Raw genomic sequence first — 20697 nt, 5'->3', positions numbered from 1 at the left:
TTTTAAGTAGTTATGTTTACACCCCTAGATTTCTCATGTAGTGATTTTCTAATTTTGCTGTAATTCAAAAACGAATAATTATAGATACTTGAGAAATGTTTATCTTTCTAACTCATTTACTTCATAAGATTTTCAAAGTATTTTGACTCGTTTTTAGCTGTAAACATTTTCAGTTTACAATTTAATTTTTTTTTTTCTTTAAATGTCAATACAATTGTATTTTTTTGGGTTGAAAAGCTTGAAAATTGAATACAAGATTTCTAATATATTGTTACAATAGCAGTTGAAAATTACAAAAAATATATTGGTACGATTTTGCATTATAAGCATTTAAAGTTCAAATGTTGACAAAATTTATCAAATTGAAAATGAACGAAATATTTATAAAATGTTCAACTTTTATAGCTAAGGATAAAAATGTATAACAATGTTCCACATAAATAGTTTATTCTGTAATCGAACAATCTAAAAAATATTTAAGCACAGATTTTTTTATTGATATTTTATGTTCAAATTCAATTATATTACTTTACATAATTTAAATTACATATTGTTAAATAACCAAAAATAATGATTCAAGACATTTTGTTGTAATTTAAAAATATTATTCTTGGGTACCTACTTAAAAGTTTAAGTATATTTTTATATTTTATACACACAATAATGTTTAAAATGGAATTTTTTTGCCAAAAATGAATTTAACCTTTTTTTTTTTTATTTAATAAAATATTACAATCTGTTTCATACAAAAACAATAAGTAACAATGATGATAATGATTAAAGAAGACATGTAACACATGGAAATTAGACTGTCCAGTGACAGAACCTCAGAAAATTCGACAAATTCCTGAAATTTTAATTAAGGTCGGTATAGTGGTTTTTGAATTAATAAATATTAGGTAACAAAAATAATATAGATAAATAATTTTATAAAATATAAGCTCTTCAATTAATTATTTTAAGATATAATTTGTTTATTTGTAGCCAGAAGCAATTTGACCTCATTTTCCCGAGTAATTAATGGCAGCCAATTATAATGTATATACAAGTATACTAATTTCTGATATTGAAGTTTACAATTTTAAGATTATTACAGATTATTCTGTAATCACTAATCTTAATGACAACTATTTTTAAGCAAAACAAAAATTTCCAATTTCCATTGCGAATTTCAAAATCTTTGTTTAAACAACTCTTTAAAATTCAACTTTTGAAATATCTTTTGTTGTCACAAATCTAGATCATTAAAATAACTACTATTACAAATTTCAAGTTCGTGCGTTTTGTAGTTTTTTAGATGTAGCGTTGAGTGAGTGAGTGAGTGGTCTTTAGGTTCTTTTTATATACAGATAAAAATGATTATGGAATACAATTATTAAATCACATAAAATATATTATATAAAAAAAATGTATATGTATATATTTTATAGCTTATGTTTATCTTTCTTCATTCAAATTTTGTAAAAAGGAGCTAACATTTACTTGAGTGTTATATTTATTTACTTTATTATTATAAATTGTTGTTGTTCATTACAAAATGAACATACGTTATATGATAAATTAATTAGGTAACAATACGAATAATATTAAATGTGGAGTGTCAAACCTACGTATTTTTTTATCATTATCATACAAGTTCAATGATGATATTTTGATTATTATACTTAATGTCTTAATGATTAGAAAAGGATAGGTAGTTAATTAAAATAATAATGGTAAAATTGTATGCACATCAGTTATACATGATTACCCTTTATCACACATTTTATAAATTAAATATATTAAAACACAGTATGTATAATTAGTATATAATATTATGGTTATGGATTTTGCGAGTTCGTGGTTGATACACATAATTGCATGTGACATCATAAAAAACATAACTAAACATTTTTCATTGAAATCCCAACTGCATCATTGACAATTGATTCAGATCTTGATTCTGTCTCCAAACTCAAAGATTGATAACTCTAAAACAATGTACAAATACAGTTCATAAATCCATATTAAACTAAATTGAGTAATGAAAATATTATTATAGTTCGTGTACCTCTGCAGCTACTCTATGTAACAAATTGGATGTAACCAGTCCTGTTTGTTCCACCATTTTGTAGAAAGCGCCTTCTTTATTTTTCAATAAATTATATGGATGATCAAACTCAATCATGGTTCCTTTGTCCATAACAAGGACTTTGTCCGAATCCATAACAGTGTTCAAACGATGTGCAATTGTTAAGACTGTACATGTTCGGAATTTGAATCTGATGGTTTTTTGAATCAATGCATCTGTACTAAAATGTTTAGCAAAAATTAAATGTTTGATGATTTGTTTATTAATTTATTTAAAATAATTGAATATTTTACTGTGGATCAACGTTAGCAGTGGCTTCATCCAGTACAAGAATTTTATTACATCGAATAATAGCTCGAGCCAGACATATTAATTGCCTTTGACCAACACTGAAATTGGAACCACCTTCAGACATATTTGTGTTGAGACCATTAGGTAAATTTTCAACAACATCTTTAAGCTCGACCTGATTTATAATTTAAACTTAATGAAAATTCATCACATATTGTGTGTATTTGATGAGAGATTTTGAATCTATTTGTTTTCAATAAAATATGTATTGAACTTTGACAATAATTACTTCATCTAATGCATTTAAAAGAACATGATCTGAGTATTCGTTAAATGGATCTAAATTAGTTCGCATTGTTCCAGAGAACAATACTGGTTCTTGAGGAATGATGGAAAGTTTGGACCGCAAATCATGTAGTCCCAATTCATGTATTTTTATGCCATCGATAATGATATTACCTTCATTTTTGGCTAATCTAAATAAGGCTGCAATTAAAGACGACTTTCCTGCTCCTGTTCTACCAACGATTCCTATCTTTAAATAAAATGTTTAAATTCCAATAATTTATAATCTTTTACGTAATATGAATAAATTATTAACGATGTTTACTTTCTGCATTGGTTCGATGTTTATATTGAGGTTATTAATTGCATACAGTGATTTTGGACCGTATCGTAAATAGAAATTTTTGAATGTAATACTTCCATTTGATGGCCATTTTAAGGAAGGCATTTTATCTAAAAATAAAATACAAACTGTTACATTATTGAAACACTTACACAACTTTTTTTCTGCTAACAAACATGTTATGACTCTTTTAGTTTAGATTTTGAAGTTTGATTAATTTATTATTTTTAATTTTGAACTATGGTATACAACAATTATTAGCATATTATATATACCTACTTTTAATTTTTTAATTCTAAACGGAGAGGAGTGGTGAATGGATTTATTTGAAAATACTTAATACTTTAATCATCCACGTCAATATAGTCCCTTGGTAGAAAATTGATCTAGTATTTAATATTAGGAGGTCATAATTGAAAATTCTAAACATTTTTACAAATAATTTTGGGGAAAAAAAATATAAAAATGTAATTTATTTAAATGCACAATAATGTTTTATGATAGAATTTTGATAAATATCGTCAACAAGAGGAAATTTGCAAATTATTTTGTAATTCAAAATTACTAAAAAAATGTAATATTCATATCTAAGATTTTAAAATGTAATATAACGTTCCTCCAATGTTGTTTTACTCTAATTAAAAAGTGACTGAAATTATTCCAAAAATAATTAAAATAAATATAAAAAAAAACATCTTTTATCAACCTGTATTCATCAATATTCAACGTAATATTAATACAACTAATTTACCTGTAGATGATTCAAACGAATATTCTTGTGGTGCATGTGTGTATTCTAGAACTCTTTCAACTGACGTCATATGGTTTTCTAATTCTGCGGTTTGTCGCATGCCAAATTGAACCAAACCAGCAAGTCCACAAGTTTGGGAAATAGCAAGACCAACATTTCCTCCAAATGTTGCTGAGTACGATTATTAATTATTATTAGTAAATATTTAAAAAAAAAAATGTATCATTGTACGCATAACGTTTATAATAATCTTACTGTTACTGATTACTATGAAGCTAAATGTAACTATGCTTGTATATATAAAGCAAATTAAATCCAACCAAAAGGCAAATGCTCTACTCGATGTTATAAATAAATACCACGCCGACGAATGTAAGTCCTGTAATATTTTCACGTCATACTATATTATATGACACATTTTATATTAATTGATTATACCTGGTGATTATCAAATTCTTTAGACAATATATTTTCCGCCTTGAATGCCCTTATTGTGGTTAAACCCTGAATAGTTGCATTCGAATGGGTGAATACTGGACTACGTGCTAATTATTTGTTCATTACAAAACCCACAAAACGAATAATATGTTAAAAAAAATATATGTATACAGTAATTCTTACTTAATTATCTTTACTTACTACTTCCTTCCAATCGTTTGACACTCCTTGATAATGACAAATAAAAAACCGTTATTTTGTAAAAAATAAATGCTAATATGATAGCTGGAATCATAAGATATATGTTTATAATTCCAACAACTATTAATACTCCCAAAAGGTTCAATGCATTCTAGATAAAATAATTTATATTAAAAAAGATTATTATTTTATTTGGTAGTTATCTATTTTCTATAAAAGATAAGTACTATTTAATTACGTGTATACAATCTAGCAAGGATACAGGTAACATCTCATCAATAGTTCCCATGTCCTTTGAAAAACGATTCAGAATGGATCCTATAAAAAAACAAGTTTAAATTTTGAAAAATAAAATAAATGTTTAAAATTATTATTACCTGATAAATTTGTATTAAAGAAGAATATTGTTGCTCTAATTAGAGTATTAAACATATTATTGTGTAAATTTATGGAAGCTCTCATGCTGATCGATACAAATGTAAGTAATCTTATGGTCGTAATTATAATCAAGAACAATGTAATACATCCAAAAACATTTATACAAGTCTGTCGAGAAATTGAAATCCACAAAATATTATTGAATGAATCATTAAATATTGATGTAGATACACTACTTTTATTTTGAAAAACATGTTCTTCTAAGTTTACCCTGTATTTTTAAAAAGTCAATATTTTATTTTTTATAAGCTATCCGAGCATGTATATTACCAATACGTTATCCAGAAATCTCCAACAGTGGACAATAATTGAGTGAGAATACAGATAAAAATAAAAAATGATATTTTCCACTTTTTTCCACCAGCCATAAAATATGATAAATAGACGGCATATGAAACATTTCCATAAGTTCGTGGTTCTTTAATTTCAGCGGGCTCTACTGTTTTTTCACTGTAATTACTTTGGCTAGTTGACGATATGACACTTGCCCCAGACGCATGGCGTTTAAAAGTAGGCCTTTGTTCAGCACTTAAAATGCTTTTATTATCAATGATATATTCATAATTTGGTAACTTTAAAGATTGAATATAATTTGTTAAGTCTATATTAGATGCCTGAAGTTCTTCGTATGTACCCTTTGCTAATATTTTTGCCTAGAAGAATAGAAACTTTTCTGACTAATCTCATTAGTTATTACAGTTAAAATGTTAATATTTACATTCTCCATGACTACAATTTGATCCATATCGGGTAAGCACTGCATTTGATGAGTTACAAGAATACAAGTTTTTTCTTTGAGGAAACCTATTCAAATGTATAATTTATTAAAACTAAATTATTTAAACATTTTGTATATTAAATTAATAACCTTTTATGCACATTTCAAATAAATGACTTCCAACGTTAGGATCAACCGCTGAAAGTGGGTCATCCAATAAATAAATGTCCGCTTGTCTGTATAAAGCTCTGAAAGTAAAATATGTAACCCCCCAACATAGAATAATAAATATGTTATCTGTTGTAATTTGTATTTATGTGCATCTTTACCTGGCTAAATTTATTCTAACTCTTTGCCCACCACTTAGAGTAACTCCTCTTTCTCCCAAAATTGTTTTATCGCCGTATGGAAACTGTTTGAGATCACGTTCCAATGAACATACATTTATTACCTATTTCAGAACCAAAAAAGAAAATTAAATTGTATACGCAGATTGCATAGTATATGATTTGCAAGTACTATTTACTCTTTTGTAACGATCCTTATCCATTGGTGAATTAAACACAATATTCTGTTGAACAGATCCAGAAAATATCCACGGTGCTTGGGACGCGTAAGAAATTACACCACGCACATGTACGGCACCTTCAGAAAGTGGCAATTCTCGTAAAATAGCTTGAATTAATGAACTCTATAATAAAACCATTATAGTGGCCATTTCATAAAAAAACGTTTAAAATAGATTAAAATATCACAAACTTTTCCTGCTCCTACGGGACCAACTATTGCGACTAAACTGCCAGGTTGTATGGCCACTGATATGTTTTCTAAAGAATTGTTGGTTTGATTTTTTATCCACTTAGCAGTAGCTTTCGAAATAACTATACAAAAATGATTTAAGGGTCCGATGTCATCTTTTGTGTCAGTACTATTTCTATCATAGTCTCTTAATTCGATATGACTATTAATCAACGGTTTATCAACAGTCGATTGCTTTGATATATTAATATGACCATCTTTTTCTTCGTGCAATAAAAAATTCTGTAATTTAAGTCAATACTATTATTAAGTTCTTGACTTGCTGTTACTTAATTATTAGCATAATTTTGTTTGTAAAATTTAAATACCTGTATGCGTTTTATGGATACTTGCAATTCTGAAATTTGTCCCAGGCCTTGACAAAAAAAAAAAGTCATTGTCGGCATTAATATACTGAAGTATGTGGTTATGACAAAAATCTAAAAGTGTTAAAGTTGTATTATTTAATATTGCAATTTACAATAGAGAAGGTATTCATGAATTTATTACTTTTTGAACGGTGATATAATTTCCTAGTAATACGTATGACAAAATACTAATAAATAGTTGAAACCTTGTTTGAATTATTGCTAACGACGACAAAGTATCTCTGATGTATGATGATATTTTTATGTGTGCAATTTCTTGTCTACAATTATATCAACAATTACATACGTATATAATATTTATATTATTTACCTATTAATTGATATAAATTTATAAGACTTATAAAAACATACTTTCTTATATATTTTACACATTTTGAAAATAGTTTTTCCCAAGTGTACATTTTAATAACTTTAATGCCAGAAATTATTTCATTCATTAAACGTATTCTCTCGTCAGTCTTTTTGGCTGTTTTCAATCGATTTTCGGAAATTTTTTTTCCTAGCCATCCTAGAAATATAATAATTTTGTTTCATATTTTATATACATCATACCTACATCATTTTTCTACTAAATTACAATAGTTTACATTCTACAAACCTTGAAATGGAACTATTGCAATCATGATAGCAATGCTCAATAATGAAGATACGCCTATTTCCTGCCACAAAAAATATGTGACCACAATTGATTGTAGGGGACCGATCCATAAATAGTGAAGAAACGTCGCGGCTCTGTCGAACCGATTTACATCATTGGATAGTAAGTTTATTACTTGACCGACCGTGGTTTCACCAATAGCAGTGTTACTTAGACGTAGTGACTGTAAGAATCAAAAATATTTTTAATTAATTCTTTAAATCATGCTTGAAATTGAGAATTTAATTTAATTTTAGTTCCAATTAAATGTTGTTTAAACATGATTAGATGTATTTGAAGTACTTGTAAATATTAAAAAATATGATTAAAAATTTGTATACTTTTCTAAATATCAACGAACAGCAAGCGATCCTCATCTTCATTCCACAATGTAATATTTCTATTAGTGTTACATTTTGCAAGACCATTGAAGTAAACATGCTCAACACTAAGCCAAATGCACATATGTATGCATATCCTAAGTCAGACTTATTGGAACCAACTGGGTTGAAATACGATAATATTCCTCCAATAAATAGTGGTTGAGACATTCTACAAACGATTTATGTATACATAAATACTTAAACTGTTGGTAACTTTTTACTTTAAAATATACACAAATATGTAAGTATACCTACTTATCATACTTACTAGCACACACATATACACAATTTCAAATTACTTTTTTTTTATAAATGTATTTCATTTATTTCATAATCATCAATACATATTTTAAATATATATTAACACAAATAGCATAGTGTACACATTAGGTCTTTCTAAATTGCTCATTATTATGTGAGTAAGTACTTTAAATATTTGACTTCTCTAAAAATTTGAACTATATCTTTTTATTAAGTTTAAAAAAGTGAGTTATTTATAGGATTTTTAGTTGGGTATCAATTAATTATATTTTTCATACTCGTAAAAATATTTAAACTTGTATTAAATAAGTAACAGATTATATATTATATAAATGCTATAATAAAAGATAATTTAATCCTCATTAACTTCAAAATAACAAGTAACAACACAAAAATTACCCTTTACATTTTTTTTAATACTAAAATAGTATTAAGGTAAAAGAATACGAATCATTGAATATGTAATTTGAAGAAAAAATACAACTTTTAGTAAATTAAACTGGTATTTTAACTGAAATTCATGAATAATATTTAGGTATCTAATGGATTGTAATAAAACATATTTAAGAAACTGCCGACACGTACTAAAATTAATGTTTGTCAAATTGTTTATAATATCTTAAATACGATAAAAATGATTAAGTAATTCTTACTTCAATATAATTTTATCAATGAACAGTAAAAAACCATAAAACATGTATCGAGCAGCAGACATCCGAATCAAGGCTTTCGTCAAGCTAGGTTTTTGGTTCAGCTTAAATGCATTTGCCAATTCTAAATTCCATTTACTTCCGTAAAAACAAAAAATATTTAGTAAATTATAAATATGAATACACATATCTACGAAATATATTTTTATTTATTGGATTACTTTTCTAATTCGTTTCCCAATAATGATGAAGTGTGGTCGATTAATGTCGTATACAAATCATCTTCTTCTAAATCTCTTTTTCGCCCTGTTTTGAACAGATTTAACATCCAGCTGTATAACAATAAATTTGAAATAAAATCAACAATATATATTAAACTCAGAAAATGGAAACGAAAGTACCTTATTTGTATAATTATTTAAACACTTATTGCATAAAAAAAAAAATTAACTTGTTTTTTATATGCTATTAGATTAATTAGTGTTACATGAATGCATTAGACACTATATAAATATGCATATACATATATATGGTGGTACAAAAATATTGAAAATTTTAGGAAATTATGACTATTTATAATAAATAAGGAGCATGATATCATTGGCTAGAAATTGTCATAGTTTCCGTTGCTTTCTTATAAGTAATTCTAAATTTTAAATCGAAAATATAAAAATATCCCGTATGGACTTTGCACATTTAGCCGAATTGAAGACATTTGACACTTGCTTATATGACTATATTGACACCTAGGATTAGTACATACAGGACAGTTGAGACCAGAGTATTTTTATTTATAATAATGTTATAATGTTTAGTGTATAATATAATTATAACAATCACTATTAATAAAAATAAAATAAAATAATTAAAAATACATATTATGTTCTAAAATGTAATGTTTAATAACATATTATCATACTGCATTAAAAAAAAAAAATAGTTTGAAAACATAAATATAGTTATTAACTAATTTTGAATTGTGTGGCAATGTTGTAGGGGTCAAAATCAAAAGTCTGTATACCATCCATTTAATTAAAAGGCGATTTCGACATAGCTATCACCTATATTTTGCGACATTTATGTGTTTCATTAAATGTGTTATCTTTACACTCAACACAGTCCTTTTAGCGTTTAGTAGTGTGCAGTAGGTAGGTACGTTTGTTATATTTTACATATCCAGTGCATTTTATAGTAAAAACGGAATTAAATAAAATACGAAACTAATTCAATTAAAAATAGTAAATTTTATAAAAGTTGATAATTTATTAGGTTAATAATTCATATTAATGTACCTACTGTATGTATGACTAGCTGTCCGGCCTGGGGTTGCACGTGCCAAAGTTTGGCACGCCAATTTTCCCGTGGCAAAGATATTTTTTAGATTCTGATTGGAGAGAAACAATGTATTGTTTTTACAATGATATGTGTTTTTTATTTTTTTTGCCTGTTATCTGTCATAAACTTTTAGGTCAATAAAATTGCTCTGATTTTGTACTTCAAAATCTTTTCTGGAAGGAAATTGAATCTAGTTAGAACACTGAGGGTGTGGGGGTTAAATATAAGGTTCCAGTAGTCTTAAAATTAAAAAAAATAAATCAAAAACAAATTTTAACTAAATCGATTTTATTTTTTTGGTATAGCCAAAACTGATACTTGTATATACTGAATGTTTACCAAATATTAATATGACTATTTTTCATATCAGTGCATGATGACCTTTTAAAAATATTTTCACTTTTTTTTTTAAATATGTTATATTGTTTTATGTGTGTGTGTATGCCATTTATTTTCTTCTAACCCAAATAACAATATAATATGTATAAAATGACAATCATATATTAAATAAAATAAAAAAATATTATATTTTAGTATCGATTCTTAAATATTGTAGCCGCGATATACGGTTGTTAATTCACGGGTCTTAGAAATTTAATAAAAGAGTTAAATTGTATTTATTGCGTAATTCTGTTTGAATATTATGATTGTGTTTTTAGGGTCCATGCCTATTCGTTTAATTTAGTTAGCGACACCAGGATGTGAATTGGTACTATTTCGAGTTAAATTGATCTGGCATTATACATAATTAAATTCCACTTATTAATGTAAGTGATTGAAAGATTAACTAAATTGTTAATACTGTTGATGATTATAACAATTAGTATTATACACTTAAATATTTATATAAAGTGTAGCATTATAATCAGTTGGTTAGCACATTGTGTATGCCTAGTTGAGATAATAAGTAATAACTATAGTTAGTTGATATATAGTATTTACTTCAGAAAAATATGATAGTATATTAATCGGTTCGTCCTGTACTCTTGAAACATTTTAGTTTGATTAAAACACGTTATTTCATGGCATTGGCTACCAGTTTGTTTATAATATTTAAACATTTAAGGTCAAGAGCTTATTGAAATAATGTTAAATTTGAATTATTCAAATGTATATATTTTAATGTATTTACCTGTATGAAATGATTTCAAAAATATTTGCATTGTTTCTTGGATGCTGAGGCCGTTCAACCTTTTTATTAGAATCTGATATTAGCCTAAAATAATATTCAAAATATTAATCATTTTTGAAACAAAACATAGAAATCAGAATTTAAAACAATTACCTGTACATAATGTATTACGCTTATCATCAATTTTACATTCAAATAACTGTTATGTTAAGTTAATTATTTTGAAGTTTTTCTCTTATTTCTTCTTCTTCTTCTTCTTCTTCTTTAATGTATATACGAATAAAAAAAAACGTCAATATTAATTGGTAAGCTGAGAAAAAGCTTAAAAATGAATTAAGTATTTAACATGTATTCATCTTATTTTTACATTGTGCGTCTTTAATACATATTTGCTTATTGTGTTATTATATTTTCTATATCCACGTTTGTTATCTGTATTCTGTATTGATAATATAATAATTACTGATCTCGTATTTGTTGCAAGACAGATCGAGGCTTCAATTGCCGTCCTTATCTTATCCAATTTTATTTTTTATTATTAAGATTATTATGAAACAATCTATTATTAGGTGATGTATAATGTTTTTATTTCTGATAAAAATGTTCCATGCTATTGTAGATTATTTTTTGGTGGCATCTAAAAAATCCTATACCTACAGTATTATATATCAGAGGGTTTCTATATTGTTAGCCTGCCCCCTCATGTTTTTTTTTATGTTGTCATATATTTTAAGCTACCAAAATTAATAGTATTAAATAATGTATTTATTTCTTCATTTTAAATAGTTTTTCAATTTCATTTATAACTAATTTGACATATTATTTTAAAGAAATATTATCTCACTTTCATCTCACTTCTCATCTCAATATCACTTTTATTCCACAATATTATTAATATTACAAATGTGTCTTAAAAAATACCTGTAGCTGGGTTTCATCATTTTTACATTAGACTATCCTTTAAAATAAGTTTTATGTTTGTTTTTTTTCTATTGATTAAAATATGATGTTTGGAATGGACCCAATAAAAAGATTTAATTGGTCGACTATGTTCCGGTTAACTACTGAACTCTGACCGATTTCCAAATTCCAATTATTATTATCATTCATTTTTTTTTATACTCGTAATTAAAATATATCTCACTGCTACTTTGTTAAAATACGTGAAAAAGTCGATTAGATACTTGTCTTGTACCTATTATCGTTTGATAAAAATAAGCGTTTGGAAATTTCGTTTTTAATAAAACAATTAATCTACTTACCTCTCAAAAATGATAACGCCTGAAAAACTTGTTGAGCGATCTCGTAAGGTACTTATAGTTGGTTATTTTACGGATTATTCTGGTTATTTTAAGTTACAGAGTTTTGCAGCATAATAGTGTTGATCATCCGGCTGGCGTATGTTGCAGTACTGTCAGAACGCGCGACGTAAGAGATGACGAAACGGTAATAATAACATACTCAAGAAAGCGATTATTATTATTATTATATAATACAATTGACGATGACGATACTGATGAAAATAGTTGTGCTCTGTATGCACATTGAACCCTTCTGTTAAATTTTTTTTTATGAATTATAAATATTATATTTTATATTTATAACATGACAATAATCAGTTATATGATTTTTCTATATTATTGGTTATAAAAAAATAGAAGTATTTGGCAAGTAGATCTAGAAAATATACAGCATTGCTATAATAATTATTACGGCTTAAGATTGAAAAATTAAAGTAATTATTCTTAAAACACTTAGTTGATTTTCACAGCAGTGTGTCACTAAATTGGTGTGAAGGTTAGCTTATCAAAAAACAATTATTTTTAAGCTTTTGTAATTTAAATATATCAGAGGTTTAGTTAATAGAATATAATATGCTCCATAATTAGAGTATAATTTTTAAATAAATATTTAAAAATGTTTACAGACCTTAACATAGTATATTAAATAACATATGCTTATTTAAATCTTATACATTAGTATAATGTATTGCAAATATATAATTATTTGTTGCAATCACTTATTACAAGTATTCTTACCAACAGTTAAAAATTATAAAGTAAAATATAATTTATCAACATTTTAACGGGGATTAAATACAAGACAAATTATTCAACATTCTGCAATCTATAGTCTATACTAATCTGATTTGTAATTTACAAAAAAAAAAACAACATTTTATTGATGTTATCTTATATTAAACATTATGTCAAATCCGATTATCTTAAATTTAAACTATAAACAATTACTTAATATTTGTACTAATTTACTTATTATGAGTTTTTCTTGGAGATTTGATCTGCATTCTTAATGTATAATTTTGATTACGTTTTAATATTTAAACTTTTCGTTTCATAACTCTATGACAATTAAACAATAAATTAATGTGGCGTTGTATTATAAGTTTCAGTGTAAGAATATTAGGTACTATACATAAAAGTTATAAAATTATACCTCTGCGGCTAATCTATGTAATAAATCAGCAGTATCATGTCCCGTTTGTTCTACCATTTTGTAAAAAGTGCCTTCTTTATTTTGCAATAAATTATGTGGGTGGTCAAATTCGACCATTTTTCCTGCATCCATAACAATCACCTTGTCCGAATCAATATCAGTGTTCAACCGATGAGCAATTGTTAAGACTGTACATGTTCGGAATTTGTTTCTAATCGTCCTTTGAATCAATAAATCTGTTCTGGAAATTCAAACCAAATGTAATTCAATAGAGTTTTATATTTGTTGTGCATTAATTATTGAATATATTATTAAGTTTAATAAGTACTGTTGATCAACGTTAGCAGTGGCTTCATCCAGTACAAGAATTTTAGTATTTCGAACAATAGCCCTAGCAAGGCATACTAATTGTCTTTGACCAACACTAAGATTGGAACCGTCTTCAGACATTTTTGAATTAAGACCATCGGGTAAATTGTCAACAACGTCTTTAAGCTCGACCTAATAAAAAAATTATATTTATTGAGAACAATTTTCTGTGACATCCCTGGATCAGATATCATTACATTTTAATTAAAATATTATTTAAAAATTAAAATAATTACTTCATCTAAGGCGTTCCAAAGAATATGATCTGGGTATTTTTCTGATGGATCTAAATTTTTTCGAACTGTCCCTGAGAACAATACTGGTTGTTGAGGTATAATGGTGAGCTTGGACCGTAACTCATACAGATCAAGTTCATGAATTTCTATACCATCAATGATGATATTACCTTCATGGAAAGCTAATCTAAATAATGATCCGACTAAAGACGATTTCCCTGCACCAGTTCTGCCAACAATTCCTATCTAATTTTAAAATAGCATTGAAAACTTCTACAAACTTTCTTCAGATGGGTATTTATAATTTTAATTAAATATACTTTTTGCATTGATTCTATGTTTAAATTGAGGTTACTTATAACACACGGTGAATTCAGATCATATCGTATACAAAAGTTGATGAATATAATTTGTCCACTTGAAGGCCATTCCAATGGAGGTTTTTTATCTAATCAAGTGATTTAAAAAACGAGTTAAGTACAGATATCTATTTATCATGGATTTTAACTCTCAATAATAAATAGTAATTTAGTGAAATTATTTAGTACAATTTACCAGAGCTTGGTTCAATAGAACCTTCTTGCGGGATATTCGTGTATTCTAGTACCCTCTCAACTGATGTCATGTGGTTTTCTAATTCAGCTGCTTGTCTCATCGTAAACTGTAAAACTCCAGCCAGTCCAAAAGATTGTGTTATAGCAAGACCAACATTTCCTCCAGATATACCTGGGTAGAGGATTGGTGGAGTCAAATTGTATTTTATAATAATAAACAAAAATCTTTATTATAATGTACAGTGCACACAAAATTGAATCTTACTATTGGTAAATGCTAAGAAACTGAATGTGACTATAGATGTATAGATGAAGCAAATAATATCCAACCAAAATCCAAAGGCTCTGCTCGACGTTAAAAATAAATACCATGCCGAAGAATGTAAATCCTATAAAATCACCTCAAAAATATAAGCACACACGAATTAATATTGGTTTGTAGTACTAACTTGATGAGCATCAAATTCATTTGACAAAATGTTTTCTGCTTTAAATGCTCTAATAGTTGTTAAACCCTGAATACTCGCATTTAAATGAGTGAAGACAGGACTACGAGCTGGAATGTTTAGATAACAATTATTTTAAATTATAAACGTATATATTATATTATCTTATACTATATACTATATATAGTATAAGTACTTGGTTCATAATTTAAAACTATTACTTACTTATTCCTTCCAGCCGTTTTGCACTTCGAGACAATGACAAATAAAAAACTGTTATCTTGTAAAAGGTAAACCCTAAGATGATGGTGGGTAATATCAGGTAAATGTTAATGCACACAACAATAATACAAATTGCCAAACAATGCAATGACAACTAATTTTAAAAATTTCATTATAAATAAACAATAATTCAAATATATTAAAATAATTATATTACAAGTAAACATTCGTTCATTATTTGTGGCAACGTTTCATCTATAGCACCCATGTCCTTGGAAAAACGGTTAAGAATTGCGCCTATAATATAAATTTAAATATATACTCAGTTAACAAAAATAGTACAAAATATACTTTATTAAAATAGTCCTGACCTGACAAATTTGTATTAAAGAAATTTATTTTAGCTCTGATTAAAGCGCTAAATATATTATTGTGCAAATTCGTGGAAGCTTTCATACACACCATTACAAAAGCAAATGTTTTAATGTTGATTGTTATTACTATAAATAAAGTAATAGCACCAAAAACATAAATACACACTTCTCGATTAATTGACCACATAAAAATTGTGTTCATTGAGTTTTTGGTCGTTGACGTAGACAGACTTTCATTATGAAATACTGATTCTTCTAGATTTACCCTAATTCAAATATTCAGTAACAAATATATAAAACGATTTTAACAGTAAGTATTACCATGTCATTAAATATTAAAAATACCAATATGTAATCCATAGATCTCCGCTAGATGCTACTGTTTGAGACAAAATAGACGCAAATATTAAATATAATATTGTGCTTATCTTTCCTCCACCTACAAAGTATGCCAAATAGGTATCCCATGAAATATTTCCTGAAGATCGAATTTCAGTTATTTTCGCTTGTTCTTCTTGATTTGTTATTTCTTTACTATCACCCAATAATGACACATCACTAGCTGCAGATATTTTTCGATCAAATATAGACTTTTTGGCAACATTAAAATCATTCTCATTATTAATAATCATGGATTGATTATCAGATGTCATTGGAGATTGAAGAGATTTCAGAAAGCTTAAATCGGTCGTTTGAAGTTCTTCATAAGTACGTTTCACTATTAAATTTGCCTGCAAAAAAAAAATCAATATTTTAAACTTGAAAACGTACTCGGGAATATAATATAACGTATCATAACATATTGTTTACATTATCCATGTGAACAATTTGATCGACCTTAGCCAAGTACTGTATTTGATGTGTGATTAAAATACAAGTTTTTTCATTAAGGAAATCTGTAAAATAATAATGTACAAAAATCCTGTATTATATGGTTCAAAGTTATTCAAGATAACCTTTAATGCATTTTTCAAATAAATGACTGCTGACGTGTGGGTCTACAGCTGAAAGAGGATCGTCCAACAAATAAATATTGGCTTGTTTATAGATAGCTCTAGAAAAAAAAATATATATAGTTACTTAACAAAGTATTTCATGAATAATTGTATTTTTAATTTTACCGAGCTAAATTTATTCTTGATTTTTGTCCTCCACTTAGAGTAACTCCCCTTTCTCCTACAATTGTCTTATCACCATATGGGAACTTTTCGAAATCACTTTTTAATGCACATACTTTTATTACCTATTTTACATACATCCGATAAGGAAATCAAACATAGAATTATTTTAGAGTAACCGTATTTTAGGTTTAAATGTATTACTTGTTTATAACGATACTCATCAATTGGTGAGTTGAATATGATATTCTGTTTTATAGAACCAGAAAATAACCACGGTTCTTGGGATGCATAAGAAATTACACCATGGACGTCTAAGGAGCCTTCGGAAAGTGGCAATTCTCGTAGAATAACTTGAAACAATGAACTCTGCAATACACATTTTAATGTAACAGCTGATAACTTTTTTTTTGTAATTTGTGTCATACTTTTCCAGCACCCACAGGACCAATTATGCCGACCAATCGACCAGATGGTACAGACAGATTAATGTTTTCTAGAGTGTTACTTGTTTGATTATCTGTCCACTTAGCAGTTGCTTTTGACAATACGATGCTATGAGTATTTGATAATTCTGTATTGTGATGACTTAAGACGCCATTTTCATTTGAAACGCACTTTGTTAAATCTTTTATTGATTCAGCAGATTTTGATGTAGTTGGTAATTGATTATCCTTTTCATCTTGTAATAAGAAATCCTTTATTTGAAAATTAAGTATCATATTTGTTTTTAAATACTGATTTAAAAATTGAGTTAGTTAAATAATTAATACAGACTTAAGTCTATATTACCAATTATATATACCTGTATGCGTTTGATCGAAACTTGTAATTCGGTTATTTCCGATATACTTTGACAAAAACAATTTATGGGATGAAGTGATATAGTATACAAAGTATATATGATAAAAACCTATGAGTGTAATTAATAAAAGGTACATATAATATTGTTACATTGAAGAAATAATTGATTTTGAATTTACTTTTTGTGCTGAGATATAATTTCCTAACAATACGTATGACAAAATACTTAAAAATAGTTGGAACTTTGATTGAATCAATGCTAACGATATCATAATATTTTTTATGTACATTGCCATTTGTATATGTCGAATTTCTTTTCTAAAATTATATAAATATTTATATTTAACATTTCATTATATTTTAAATCATAGGTAGGTACTTTCTTATGTATTTAATTAGTTTTCCAAAAGGTATTTCCCAAGTATACATCTTGATTACTTTTACGCCAGAAATTATTTCATTCATAAAACGTATTCTTTCGTCAGTTCTTTTAGCTGTCTTCTTTCGTTGCTCTCTAAGTTTTTTCCCCAATATTGCTGTAAATTTGACAATATTGTTTAACCACATAATTTTGCTAGTCAAACTTTCCACAAACCTTGAAACAAAATAGTTATAGATAGTATAACTATGGTTATTAACGAAGATACACCAATTTCCAGCCACAAAAAATACGTGACCATAATTGCTTGAAGTGGGCCAATCCATAGGTAGTGTAGAAATGTAGCTGATTTATCGAATCGACTTACATCATTTGATAACAAATTAATCACTCGACCGACTATGGCATTACCAATAGCTGTGTGACCTAGGCGTAATGACTGGGTACAAAATATATATTCATTAAATTTCATAAGCATTTTTGAAACTTATTTTATTATGTATTTGTTGAATGGCATAAAATATCATTAATATTTTTCGTAACAGAATATTGAAATATGAAAATACATAATTTATTTTAAAAATTTGATGAATATTTTAAGTAATTTGGTTAAATATTAAACAATTGAAAGAACCTCTTATTATTGATTTCATATTACAATAATTCATTCCTAAGTGTATATAATGTATATTATACCTTTCTATATATAACCGAACAGCAAGCAACTCGAATTTTCATTCCACTATGTAAAATTTCAATTTGTGACGAATGATACAAAATTATTGAAGTAAACATGCTCAATGCTAGACCAATCGCACATGTTAATGAATACCCCAAGTTCGCTTTTTCAGAATTATCTGGGTTGAAATATGATAATATTCCGCCAATAAATAGAGCTTGGGATATTCTGTACATAAAAAATATGTAAAATAACGTCATAAAAGATGTTATAGTTATTGAACCATGTCAAAACCTTAACAAACCGGATTTCGCCTTGGTGTCAATAATTAAGACATAAAAAAATCAACTATTAAATTCTTACTTCAAAATAACTTTATCGACGAAGAGCATAATTCCATAAAGCATAAATTTATATCCAAATATTCCAATCAAAATTTTTCCTAGACTAGGATTCCGATTTGTCTTATGTGCATTCTCAAGTTCTAATCTCCATTTTCTTCAGTAAAAATTAAATCAAGTTAATTACAAATAATAATATACACAAAAAAATTTTGAATTGATGAGTTTACTTTTCTAATTCGTTTCCCAACAATGAAGAACTGTGATCGTTTAATGTCGTAAATAAATCATCTTCTTCTAAATCCCTTTGTTGTCCTATCTTAAATATGTTTAACAACCAGCTGTAAAGAAAAAAAATACTCAAGGACATTAGAAACCCTTTTATTATTTAATATTGTTTTGGCAACATTTTATTCAAAAAAATTATATACATTTTTGAATTAGAATTAAGTCACCAATTATCAATACTTAACCGCTTAACATTCTACCTAACACTGTCATACAGATACAATTTTTCCCTAGATGGGAGGAAGGGCAGTGTATGTTACTAATACATTTCATCTGAGTGAAGACATTGTGTGTCTTTGTGGGTGTGTTAGTCAAGGATATTTTATTTTATCTGAATATTATTTTTATTAGCAATATTATAGACAGGTTGAATTCATTTTTGAAAGAAACCTTATATTTGCATACCCTTGTTCCTAAAATGATCAGTAATCTTAAACAACCTTAAACGATACCAGAGCGCATTTAAGCACATATGCGCAGCCACTAATTTACCTCATCTTTTAACACATGTTGCATAGCAGCAGGGGTAGTTATAGTATATTCATTTTAGAATTTTTTATATTTTAAATTATTTTTTTCCCGCGCACACTGTATTTTACGTATTTTCACCCTATAATTCTTACAAGCCATTTCAATACTTAAGTCATCTCTTTCTTCGTACGTTCATTTTAATTCAGCTGATTTTAATTACGCACATATACTTTATTATTTTAACTGGATTCTAATATGAGTGTATTGAGAATTAATAATTAATATAATTTCATTGATTAAATTTTATTTACCTAAATGAAATAATTTCAAATATATTTGCATTTTTTCTTGGGTTTTGAGGCCGTGTGACTTTATTATCAGCATCCGTTATAACTCTAAAAAAGTAAAATGTGCAATATGTATAGTGATTACACTAATAATATACTCAAGTTATTAATAATAGATATTTCATAACTGACCTGTACATGATGTGAAGTGAATGATAACTATTAATGGTTTAAGAACATAATATTGTATTACGTATTTTGATTTGATTCTTCCTTAGTAATTTGTGCAAATAAAAAAAATCACAATGTTAGTTAATATTTAAACTTACAACAAAGGTAATTAAATCTTTTATTTTAAAAATATTTGTTGTTAATATTATACATTGGTAAATTTATCTTAACAAATTTCATTAAACATAACTTGCATCAAAATTGTTTAAATTTACTATTCATAAATTCTACAATTTCTTGATAACATTTTGAGAATTGATTTTGCTTGTAAAGTTACCTGTTTAAATTTGAAAATAATATTATGTCTCATGGTAAGTCACTTA

The 20697-nt window shown here is 26.8% G+C and overlaps 2 protein-coding genes across 2 annotated transcripts; both read right to left on the bottom strand.

Moving 5' to 3' along the window:
• Positions 1-1613: 1613 nt before the first annotated feature.
• LOC111031145 (multidrug resistance-associated protein 4-like) lies at positions 1614-11326 on the bottom strand. Its single transcript, XM_022310967.1, has 26 exons — positions 11275-11326; positions 11122-11205; positions 8876-8986; positions 8658-8792; positions 7702-7912; positions 7322-7544; positions 7075-7231; positions 6845-6983; positions 6664-6774; positions 6296-6577; positions 6063-6227; positions 5866-5987; positions 5687-5784; positions 5537-5622; positions 5089-5471; positions 4758-5029; positions 4619-4698; positions 4381-4531; positions 4180-4286; positions 3997-4120; positions 3742-3912; positions 2973-3100; positions 2652-2897; positions 2365-2537; positions 2051-2291; positions 1614-1970 (listed from the first exon to the last, which is right to left on the bottom strand). The coding sequence occupies exons 1-26, from the start codon at positions 11280-11282 to the stop codon at positions 1884-1886; spliced, it is 4095 nt and encodes a 1364-aa protein (XP_022166659.1). The 5' UTR covers positions 11283-11326; the 3' UTR covers positions 1614-1883.
• Positions 11327-13012: 1686 nt separating this feature from the next.
• Positions 13013-20412, bottom strand: LOC111031150 (probable multidrug resistance-associated protein lethal(2)03659). Its single transcript, XM_022310979.1, has 26 exons — positions 20336-20412; positions 20168-20251; positions 19328-19438; positions 19120-19254; positions 18774-18984; positions 18294-18516; positions 18078-18234; positions 17878-18016; positions 17700-17807; positions 17323-17592; positions 17099-17263; positions 16898-17019; positions 16733-16830; positions 16587-16672; positions 16122-16507; positions 15774-16042; positions 15620-15699; positions 15406-15556; positions 15184-15290; positions 15000-15123; positions 14736-14906; positions 14501-14628; positions 14181-14426; positions 13904-14076; positions 13576-13816; positions 13013-13481 (listed from the first exon to the last, which is right to left on the bottom strand). Exons 1-26 carry the CDS (start codon positions 20341-20343, stop codon positions 13446-13448), a joined length of 4029 nt encoding a protein of 1342 aa, XP_022166671.1. The 5' UTR covers positions 20344-20412; the 3' UTR covers positions 13013-13445.
• Between the last annotated feature and the right edge of the window lie 285 nt (positions 20413-20697).

This window comes from Myzus persicae, unplaced genomic scaffold (assembly GCF_001856785.1).
Source record: "Myzus persicae strain clone G006 unplaced genomic scaffold, MPER_G0061.0, whole genome shotgun sequence".
In the NCBI taxonomy this organism is placed as follows: domain Eukaryota; kingdom Metazoa; phylum Arthropoda; class Insecta; order Hemiptera; family Aphididae; genus Myzus; species Myzus persicae.
The sequence above is the reverse complement of the archived record's forward strand: the minus strand, read 5'-3'. Positions and strand labels throughout refer to the sequence as shown.

Bases quoted from the DNA above. Each gene is read 5' to 3' on its own strand.
- LOC111031150 (XM_022310979.1), bottom strand. The intron at 16,508-16,586 runs GTAAACAATATG...TTTTTTTTGCAG, and splicing joins AAATTGTTCACATGGATAAT to GCAAATTTAATAGTGAAACG. The intron at 15,700-15,773 runs GTCAGGACTATT...TTTATATTATAG, and splicing joins CTTTAATACAAATTTGTCAG to GCGCAATTCTTAACCGTTTT.
- LOC111031145 (XM_022310967.1), bottom strand. The intron at 7,232-7,321 runs GTTTGTAGAATG...TTATATTTCTAG, and splicing joins TGCAATAGTTCCATTTCAAG to GATGGCTAGGAAAAAAAATT. The intron at 2,898-2,972 runs GTAAACATCGTT...TTTTATTTAAAG, and splicing joins ACATCGAACCAATGCAGAAA to ATAGGAATCGTTGGTAGAAC.